Source organism: Parasteatoda tepidariorum, chromosome 8 (assembly GCF_982258835.1).
Source record: "Parasteatoda tepidariorum strain Cologne lab strain chromosome 8, Ptep-v5.0, whole genome shotgun sequence".
In the NCBI taxonomy this organism is placed as follows: domain Eukaryota; kingdom Metazoa; phylum Arthropoda; class Arachnida; order Araneae; family Theridiidae; genus Parasteatoda; species Parasteatoda tepidariorum.
In genome coordinates, this window is record NC_141762.1 from 77,957,662 (window position 1) to 77,969,104 (window position 11,443).

Consider the following 11,443-nt stretch of genomic DNA (forward strand, 5'->3'; position numbering starts at 1 on the left):
AAATAACTTTTCATTGTAATAAAAATTTTATAAAAATAATAGATCAAACAACTTTGATGAGCTATTACTATCAAGAGAAAGTATTTTAATTACATTTGTCCGACAATAATGTAAGTGGCAACAAATCGACTATTAACAAAACGTAAACAAATATGTAGATATGTTCGGTTTATATGTTTACTTTATACTGTTATCTAAATTCCTCTTAAAATGGGCGATGTAAAATGTTATTTGAGAAAAATGGATTTCCCCAGCGTAGTACCCGAAGCCCTGCGACATATTCAAAAACTATTTCTTCCCGACTGTACTTCGCAACAGCTCGGATTACTTAAAGAACTTTCTGAGGAGTTCGTATTTTTTGAGATTGATAAATGGGGTAATTCTCGAAATCAAAAACTTCCCCCGATTAAAGAATTGCAAATAGTTGATCGTATCGCCTGGTATTTCCGACAGCCAGAGAATGATCAAAAAATGGCGACTTTCCAGGTATTATTTCCTTTCGGTTCAAAATTACTAGATAATAGACTACCTGTATTAGGCAAGCTGTTGTCTCTTGCAATAGCCACTGAGAATGGTAACGTCTTGAGTTACATTGGTACATGGATGCAATTATGTACCTGCCATTCTGATTATTCCGCTTATATAGCAAAGGCTGTTATCAGAGAGCATATAAAACCTGCTTCTAAGAACGAACTCGTTCGTAATCTTCCTATGATCTCCCCCATTTTTTGCGCAAGTTTAATATCAGCCATCACTAACATGTATCTGACTTCCTGTCCCCCTGATCATATAATACAGACAATTTTAATTTGGATTAATATGTCCCCAACATTGTGTTTTTCACCTTTTAAACTGAGCGTACCAACATCTTTTAATTATCCTGGACCCCAGACTCCCATTCCAGGTTTGATGTTTTGGTGTATTTTGTCCCCGTTGTATAAAGAATGTGCTGAAAATGTGGAAGGTCAAGACATAAGCGCTGAAACATTTTCCTCCCTGCTTTTGGCTTTGCTGCAGTGCATGATAAAATCAACCGTATCCCGTGATCCATCATGGTGCGAAGCTGTATCAATAACAAGTGTTATTGTCATTGCAGAAACTCTAAAGAAAATGAGTCTATCGTTGCCTAAAGATAGGCTTGATACTTCGTTAGATAGATTTGCTATGTGTGTAGAAGTGGCGCTTTCAACAAATTGTTTACATGTTTATCCTGAAAGACTGGGAAAACTGTTTCATAATTGTCTGCAATTGCCTTACAATCGTCCAATGAAAATTGTTATTCAAAAATGGAGCAATGTGATTGGCGGTGTTAAGAAAACATGAAATTTGAAATATTCTTATTATATTGTGTTCTGTACTATTGATTTGGCAAGTTTTTGACTTATGTCAATTTTTGATGGTTTTAACTGAAGATGAGACCGATATGTCTATTGTATTTGTATACCTGTATAAATATTTTTTTCATACTTTAAAGAGTACATTACATCTGTTGTGTTTTAATGCAAACTTAATGCGTGATAGAAAAATAAACAAAAAGGTCTGCGGAAAGCTCTATAGCTTAAAAGAAAGTTGCTTTAAACAAATCATTCCAATAACAAAGAAATTGTTTTAAATGTTCGAATAATTATTGCTGCCATCATTCCTTTAGATTAGGGGTGCACAACTTTTGACCTGCCGACTGTTGAAGTGCAGCTCAAAAAAGCTTCTGGACACAATACAGTTTTTTTTTCTTGGAAAATAAGAAAAAGTCGAAAAATTTGAAGTGCGCATTTGAGTCATCACTTTTTCAAGTGCTCAATTGGCACAGTGTAAATCTAAGTTGTTTCTCTATTGCTTTTTCCATGTTAATTGCTTTGAAATTCCGCATGATTTTTAAAAAACACAATATTTTATTCATACATTACAATGCAGGAATTTATAATCTGAGTAAACACTTTTTTACTCACTTTATTTTTGCTGATTTCATCATAAATCCAATCATTTTCAATTTTTTTTAGCAGTTTTAACTATTAATTTCCTTGTGTATTTAAAATCCTGATGCATTTAATGCATATTACAACTCGTGAATTACAAATTGTACATTCAATTGATAACATTTTGACTTGCTTTATATTTGGACCAATTTCATTGTCGATCTAAATGATTCAACTATTTTTTGTGTAGTTATTGCTCTACATTCCCAAATGGTTTTAAAAATTTTGATTTTTATTTCAATATGCTAATTTTAAAAAACCCATTTAGATAATTACTTATTGACGTACTTTATTCATGCTCATTTTATCATAAATTTAAATACACTTTTTTCGCAATTATTGCGGTGATTTTGAGGATGCCTTTTTTATAACTATGATGTTGTTATGACACTAGTTTCTAATTACACATTTAAATAATCATTTTTTTATTCAACTTTGTGCCTATTTCTTAGTAAATCCAAATTATTTTCCCACCCTTTTTTAGTCAGTTAGAGCCATGTGTTTCCACATAATTTTTAAAATCTCTATATTTTAATACACTGTTATTGCAACATGAGAAATTTGAAAAGTAGTAAAAAGAAGTAAATTTTTTGTAGCTGAGGTGATTCTTCTTAGAGAAAATGAAAAAGAAAATGTATCTTATTTAAAAGTCATAAAACTTCTAATAATTCAAGAAATAGAAATAATATCTGATGTATAATACCAAATAATCTTATTTTACACAACAATGGTTTTGTTTTAATTCTTGGTTTTTGTATAAACCTTATAAATTTTCTTTACTTTTTACAATATTTAATTTGAATTTATAATACTTATTAAAATTTGCTTTTTTATATACTTTCATTTCATGAACATAAATTTTTTTTTCTCATTTGTTATAATTTATTTTAAAATGAATTTTTGTATGTTGCAGTATGATTTTAAAAAAAGTCATTTCTGTTCAATTTCTTTCTCTCTCTTTTTCTTTTTTTGATATATCAATTTTTAATAAAAAGGAGAAAAAAGTTTAAAATAAGTGTAAGTTTTTTTCTTTTTTTGGGAATGAATTCTAATAATTAAAAGTATTTAATTTTCTGTAAATATTATACCAAATTTAATGATAAAATAATTTAGTACTTTGAACATTAATGTTTATAATAAAAATTATATTTGCCGTCAGCATGTCTAAAGACATATGCAGCCCTTCGTTATTTAACCTGCTGTGCAAGTGGCTCTTCACTCGAAATGATTGTGCACCCCTGCTTTAGATTGCAAACATAAAGTCCTGTGTCTAAATGCTAAATTTCAAGAATAGTAGATAGCTCATAATTCTTTGCAATTTTATCAACATTTAAGTTTATGCTTTTATCAACTTTTTTTCTTTTATTCATTCTATTTATAAATTAATAAAAGTCTATTATAATTTGAATTTAATGTAATATAACAAAATAAAATGTCTCTATTTCAATATTATGAAAATTAAAATAATAATTGTTTTATGAGGAGATTACAATGAGTATATTTCAAAGTTAAAATAATACATTAAAACACAACATGGAGATAAAGTATAAATTTATTTAAAGCAAAAATTTTATTTATTCTTTTCAAAACAGTAATTTCTACTTCTAAAAAAATAATTGTTAACTATACATTGATATTTGTTGCTTATATTTTTTATTAAATATATGTTAAATTATCATATCAAACATATACAACAAACATTAGACAGCAATAACTTACACTTGCCAATTTTTTTTATCATGTCTGGTTGATAATTTATTAAAGCAAGACATAATTAAAATAAAAAGGAAATATTCAATGTTTTAATTTTCCTGAGTTTGTTGTTGTTCTCCAATACAAAAATAACAATAATAAATTATATACAAATTAGTTTTTTTTTTTAAATTTAATGTTTAAAACTTTATTTAATCATTGATTATGCAGGTTCTACTTTTTTTATTACAATTTCAATTATTCAAAAATAAAGTAGAAGTTATCTAAGCAAGATTATTTAAAATTTGAGTCTAATATATTATCCATTGTTAATACTAAATTTTACAAAAAAATAAAATTAAATCTAAACACAGGCTTGTGAGAAACATTGAGGAATGTTTGAGTAACATTGTCAATGAATTATAATTCAAAATGCTTGTCAGAAACATTCCTTTCAACAAAAGGAAGAAAAATTACATTTTAAAATAATAGCTTTATTTATTTATTTAACATTTATTTATGAGTTTTCAGTCCCATATATCAGTAAAACTTTTTCTAAGCAATTGTTATTCGATTGATGTTTTTTTTACTAGAATGGAAAAAAAACTCATGGATAAAAATTTTAAGATATGTTTATGAAATAGTAATTAGTTTTGTGAATTCAAAGAAATTAACCTGTCCTAAAGTAATTTGTATAGATTTTCATTATCTCCTTTTTCACTACTTTCTTATTTGCATTATTTATAAATGACTGCTTAAATTTCTTGCAAATTCTTTTCCATCTTTTTTTGTTGTAGATGTTCCTTTTTGTAAACATTAAATTTTTTTTTTCTTCAAGTTTTAAAATAATCTTTTGATGTTTTAGTTCTCATGGAAAGAGAAATTGTTATGGTAATTATTATTATTTTCTTTGTATCCCATTAAATAAAAAGACAATAAAATAATAATTTTTTTAAAAAAATTTTATGTGTTTCCTATTTTCAGTTCTATTTAAAAAATGAAACTGAAATGAAGTTTTGGAGCATCTTGCTTAATTTCTAGCAACTCTAATAACTTAATAATATCCCTCTCGCAATTCCTTAATAATATCCTTCCCGCAATTCTCCCAAAATTTTTTAAGTTTAGTTAAAACAAATGTTGCTAACAACAACCAAACTTAAAATTATCACAAATTTATCATATAACATAAGAAACTATACCTTAAAATTTAGCAATATTACACACATTTTGTCACATTCTTTATATTACAACGCAATATTTAAAAAATTATAAAGTATCCCCAATATTTTCCAGTAACAAATCTTGTAAGATGGATTGTATTGTGACACAAGGCAAGTAATATATTTAATTTTGAAATAATGTTAAAAAGGAAAAAATTATTTAAATTATAAATATGAAAAATATTAATTACTATTAGCTTAAAATTAATATTCAGGTATGTAAAATAGTTTAAAAAATAATGTTGCCCTTTTATAAATTAAACGCAAGTAATAAAGAAAGGAAGAAAAAACATATTTTTCTATTTGTATCTTTTTGTAAAATAATACAACAAATGTAGGGAAATATACAATAAATGAACCACCAATGCCATGCACCTTTAGATTCCAGATCAAATTAAAAATATTAGTAATTTATTATTAGAAGAATTTATAATTTTACTTTATATTTAAACAAAGAGATGAAAAAATTTTTTTTATTTGTAAATAGATAACTGGGTTTTGGTAAAATTTGAATTATTAGATTTTCAAACAATTTTCTTTTAACATCCATAGTCAAAATTCGTTTTTTTTCTTTCATTGTGTACACTTTCAGATATGCACCGAATAATGATGTTTTTTCAGATACAAAATACTTGGACAACTGAAAACTAATTATTTGGCCAACAAATAATAGTTTCATTGCTAATTAGATTTTTATCAAAAAAAAAAACTTTTTTTTTATACACAATATTTACAGATAATAATGTAAATGTATCTAAAGGATCTAGATCAATTATATTTTAATACAAAACCCATAATCAAATGAACTAGTCAAATTCAACATATACAGTAGGGAACCGATTATCCGGAACGGTCGGGACCATCGCTATTCCGGATAACTGATTTTTCCGGTTTTCTGAATCGCTACAAAAAGCCGTTTTTTATTGTTAAACCCAACTAAAAAAAAAATTTGGAAATAATCTTAAAAATAAGAAAAAACGATGAAGTAATACACTAATGATTATTTCCAAAATGATGGTAAAGTAAACATCTTTAAAAAAAGAAAGAAAAATCGTAAAATCTTACGAGGGAAATTTTTTTTTTTTTTAAATGGCGAGAAAATTTATTGAATTTTGTTCCGGTTTTCTGATTTCCGGATAACGGGTTCTGTACTGTATATGTATGATACTTTAACATTATTAGGTATATTATGCAATATGTAATCACTGTCTGTGGTTCAGATTTGGCATATTAAATCTTGAATTTAAATTAAATGTAGAAGCATGTATATTATAAATTATAAGGTTAGCAATTTGTCTGGGTGAAACCTATTTCTTCCAGGATGCTAGAAAAAACTGAGGAAACCGAACAAAATAGAAAAAACTAAAAATGACCAATAGAAGTGATTAGTGATAAATATCATAAGAATAATTTTAAAATAAATTTAATATAGTACAAGAAAGTTAAATTTCTTTTTAGTTTTTAAAAAAAAAATAATTTTATACTTATTGTAATTTTAAAAAGAACTTAAAACTTATGTAGCATTAATCTAAATTATTTTAATTTGTGTATTTAAGCTATCCTTATTTCTTAAAAAAAAAAAATTATATCTAAATTATGTGCATTTATATAATTTTCAGAATATCATGTTTTAAGATTGATTACATTAAAAAAAATACTTTGTAAAAATCTTTCTTAACTGCTTTAATTTTTATGAAAATTTTCCTTTTTTCAATATTAATGTGTTTTTTCAGTAATTTTATATATTATTTTGTTTATAATATACGAAACAGAAATTTTTTTTTAATTTTAAAAAAAGATAATATGCAACAATAAAATAACTGCCAAACTATATTCAGTGCATCCTGAAACAAACATCAACCTTGATATACTTTAGCATGGGTGCAGTTGGAAAAAAGACCAAGACTGAAAATTTTTTGACTGAAATACCTAACATACACAACACCCCCTCGACAAATGCAAACTGTCTAAGAAAGCTTTACCATAATACATCAAGTTTAAATACTGTACAAAAAATATTTATTCATCTGTCTTTTGATAAAATAACAACAGGACATAAGAAAGTAGACCAATAACGTAAATCTAAAAAATATTTGTAAGGACAGAAAAAAAAAAAATCTGATTTTCGTCTTCGAGCCAGTCTTGTTTCCGACTTACTTCCGTCCGCGGACATTTTCGAAAGACGGAAATCCGTCCTGGGGACGGAAGACTTGCACCCATGTACTTCAGAAATCACAGAGTAAATATAATTTAATTTATTTGAACTACACTTAATACCAATAAGTAAAAAAAAAAAAGGATCAAACAATCTTAAAAGGGCAACGAGAGTGAAAAGATAACATCTGTAAAAAGGTAAAGATTCAATATATTTGGCAATTTGATCAGTCTAACTGTATGATAAAAAAAACCCAACTATTATGTCATATAATTCTTTTTAAAGATATTATATATTTTATGAAATAGTTGGACAAAATATTTATTTCACAAACAATAAAGAATAATGAAAAAAAAACTATAAATTACATTTGTAGTTGCATCGCATAGCTAACATAAATTTTGATAGCCAACTGAAATCTAAATTTCTTAAGTGGGTTTTCCATTAAAAAATGTTTGAAATGCTATGGATGCAATTAATCCTTGAACTGTTAAGGGATGCACAGATTGATTAGTATGACCATCTCTCTCACTTTCTGTACAAGATATATTTTCCAATGGCGATTCAATCTCATAGAAAGATTCTTCTGCTGAAGTTGATTGTGAATTTAGAGAAAATGACTCTTCTATTTTTATTGATATTTCATCTTCATTTACTACATTTGAAGGGCAAGTATTAGAGTGAGAATTGTACGATGATACATGATTAACCAATTTCTTTTTTTTAAATTTCTTATTCCCCGTAGAAACATTTCTTTTCACAACTTTGACAGTTTTATGCATATTATTTTTTGTGAATTTTAAGTCTGAAGTTGCTAGCATTTCATTATTTACTGTTTCTGCTTTTTGTTCTGTGATTATTACAGAAGAGGTTCCTTCCACAGGGTTTTTTTCTATACAAGGGAAACTTTCAAAAGAATTTGATTCCATCATTATTCTAGAAGGAAAATTTTCCAATGAGTCTTGTTCCATGATTATTAAAGAAGAGGAACTGTCTGCTGATGTGCTACTTCTGAAATTTTGTTTGAAAATATCTAACAGAGTCACTTTTGGGTATAAAGAAAATGAATCTTTTATTTTTATTGATAATTGATTTTCATTTTCTTCATTTGAAGGCTTGCAGTTAAATTGAGAATTGTATGCATGACTGATTAATTTCTTTTTTTTAAATTTCATATCCCTCTTGAAAACTTTTTTAGTTAAATCTTGGACAGATTTATGCAAATCAATTTTTACCGATTTTAAATCTGATGTTGGTTTATTTACTTTTCTTGACTTTCGATGCCTCATTTTTATTGAAGGGAGACTTTTGTTTCGGTTTGGTTCCATCATTTTTGTAGAAGGGAAACTTTCTGCAGAGTTTGGTTCCATCATTATCACAGAAGGGAGATTTTCTACAGAATTTGGCTCCATCATAATGGAAAGGGAACTTTCCATAGATTTTGTCATCGTCACAGACAGAGAACTTTCTACCGAGTCTTCTTCCATCATTTTTATGGAAGGGGAATTTTTCACGGAGTGTGGTTCCATCATTATTGTAGAAGAGGAATCTTCCACAGAGTCTTGTTCTATCCTTACTGTAGAAAGGGAACTTTCAACTAAGTTAGGTTCTATTATTTTTATAGAATGGGAACTTTCTACAGAATTTGGTTCTTTCATTATAATAGCAAGGGAACTTTCTGCAGATTTTGATTGCATCATTATCGAAGAAGAGGAACTTTTCTCCGACTCTAGCTCTATCACTTTTATAGAGCTTTTAGCTGAGTTTAGTTCCCCTATTTTTATGGAAGACAAATTTTCAACAGGATTTGGTTCCATCATTATCATAGGAGAACTTTCTAACCAGGTGCTGTTTTGGAAAATATCTAAAAGAATAACGCTTGGGCACAAAGAAAATGATTTTTTTGTATTTATAGTCAATTGATTTTCATTTGCAACAGTGCAACTGTTAAGATGAGAATTGCTTGATGATACACAGTTAAATAATTTCTTTTTTTTTAAGTTCACATTTTCTGTAGAGATTTTTCTCTTTGAAGCTTTAACTATTTTATGCGAATCAATTTTTACCGATTTTAAGTCTGAAATTGGTTTATCTACATTTTCCGATTTTTTATGCCTCATTATTGCAGAAGAGGCACTTTTGACCGAATTTGGTTTCATCATTTTGATAGAAGGGAAACTTTCCATGGAATTTGTTTCCGTCATAATCATAGAAGTGGAATTTTCCACTAAGTCAGGTTCCATCACTTCTAATGAAGAGGAATTTTCCACTAAGTCTGGTTCTATCACTTCTAATGAAGAGGAACTTTCCACTAAGCTTGGTGCCATCACTTCTAATGAAGAGGAACTTTTTTCTAAGTTTGGTACCATCATTTTTGTTGAAAAGGAACTTTCTTCAGAATTTGGTCCTATCATTATCATAGAAGGAGAACAATCTACAGAGTCTTGTTCCGTTACCTTTTCAGCAGAGGAACTTTTCACTCCATTTGGTTCCATCATTATCATGGAAGGTGATCTTTCTATTGAAGCATTACTTTTGGATTTTTGCTTGAAAATATCAAGCAGAACAACCTTAGGGGATAAAGAAAATGAATCTTTTTTATTTAATAAAAATTGATTTTCAGCCACTTTATTAAAAGTGCATTTGTCAAAGTGAGAATTGCAAGTTGATTCTTCATTAACATCAATACAATTCTTCTTTTTTATACTCTTACCTTGTTGTTTTGGCTTCAAGCAATCCTTTAATTTACGTCCCTTGCACCACTCAAAAATACTTTTTCGGTCGACATTATACTCTTTTGCTGCTGCTGACAAACCATTCTCCTTTGCATATTTAATAGCATTTAATTTGAAATCCAAAGTAAAAGCACGCTGAATCCTACGGGGAGCACCTGAGGTTTTTGCCTTTTTTACAGCATTTAAATTGCATTGGTTGTACCAGTCACGAACATACTTGGGATTGACGTTGTATTCTTTTGCTGCTGTTAATATGCCATTTTTCTTCGCAGATTTGACAACTTGTAATTTGAATTTTTTTGTGAAAAAATTATTACAGCTTATATTCAGTCGTTTTCTTACCAAAAACTCTTGCACCCAGGCAAGAGATGCTTTGAAAGTTTCTTGACATTCCTTATGTTCACTTTTTAACAATTCAAGAGCCTTAACTTTAATCATTGGTTTGGTTATTAACACGTTGTTCTTCAGCTGTTCTGTAATCCAAAGAACCAAACGATTTTCAATGTCTTTTTTAACACAATTCCTGCCGACATTAATAAGAGTTTTCTTTCGGAATTTACGAGCTAAGTTCTTGTTTTGTGGCACTCGTTTTAATGCGCCTTTTATATAGCGTCCATTGCACCATTTTTGAATACCCTCAGGATTAACATTGAATTTTTTTGCAGCTGCTTCAATACCATTTTCTTCTGCATATTTTATAGCATTTAATTTGGTATCCAAATTGATAGAATGGTGAGCCATTCCGAAATCGCTCTGAAATCCTGTGATGGGATTTTTTAAAAAACGCCATTCACGAATACTTTTAGGATCTACATCAAATTTTCGAGCTGCTTTTTTTATACCATTTATTTCGGCATAATTTGCAGCTTCTAATTTGTAGTCCAAAGTGAAAGTACGACCCATATCAACTAAATAAAAACAATTATGCTACAAAACAACACAAAAACCATACAAATGTAAACTATAACTTAGGTACTTGAGAGCTTTGCTATAAAGAGAATCAGTTTCATTGAATTTTAAACACAAAATTTATTGCAAAGCTTACTGGCTTGAACATATTATTGTTATTGTCAAAAAAGAACTTCGAAAATAATAGGAGAGTTTTGGCATGTCTATTTCTGTATGGTTTAAGCCTTGGCAAAATGGTTAACAGATTGAAAAGGAAAAGAGTAATATTTTGTCGTTTGGCAACAATAAAAAGGTTGCCTTTCTTTAAACAGTGTGGCGTTTTTACAACAGGCACTTGCTAACTGGCATACTTTTATGATGACGCTCGCACATCCAATTCACAAAAGATGTCATTTTTTATAGCATGAATTTAATGAGTATCGTATGATTTTCGCTATCTTTTATTAGTCTGTGTTCTAAATTATATAACTCCATTATCAAACAACTTTTAAAAACTTAGCACCTCACTTGGGAGACCAAATACTTAAAAATTATAAAAAGTGACAGAATATTACAAATAATAATAAAAATGTTACTCTTTTAGAATTTAAAGGAATCTCAAATCAATGGATTGCATTCTTAAATAAATAAAGCCCATTTTAATGCATCTGATTTTCACAGAATCATCTGAATATTAATTAAAAAAGAAATAAATTTGTAAAAACATTTATAGATTTTGAGCACTGTAGACGAAGCGTACTCTTTCCTTAAATATTAAGT

The 11,443-nt window shown here is 28.0% G+C and overlaps 1 protein-coding gene across 1 annotated transcript; it reads left to right on the forward strand.

Moving 5' to 3' along the window:
• The first annotated feature begins 117 nt into the window (after positions 1 to 117).
• Positions 118 to 1,485, forward strand: LOC107454934 (integrator complex subunit 15). Its single transcript, XM_016072294.4, has one exon. The coding sequence runs from the start codon at positions 211 to 213 to the stop codon at positions 1,321 to 1,323; it is 1,113 nt and encodes a 370-aa protein (XP_015927780.1). The 5' UTR covers positions 118 to 210; the 3' UTR covers positions 1,324 to 1,485.
• Positions 1,486 to 11,443: the final 9,958 nt, after the last annotated feature.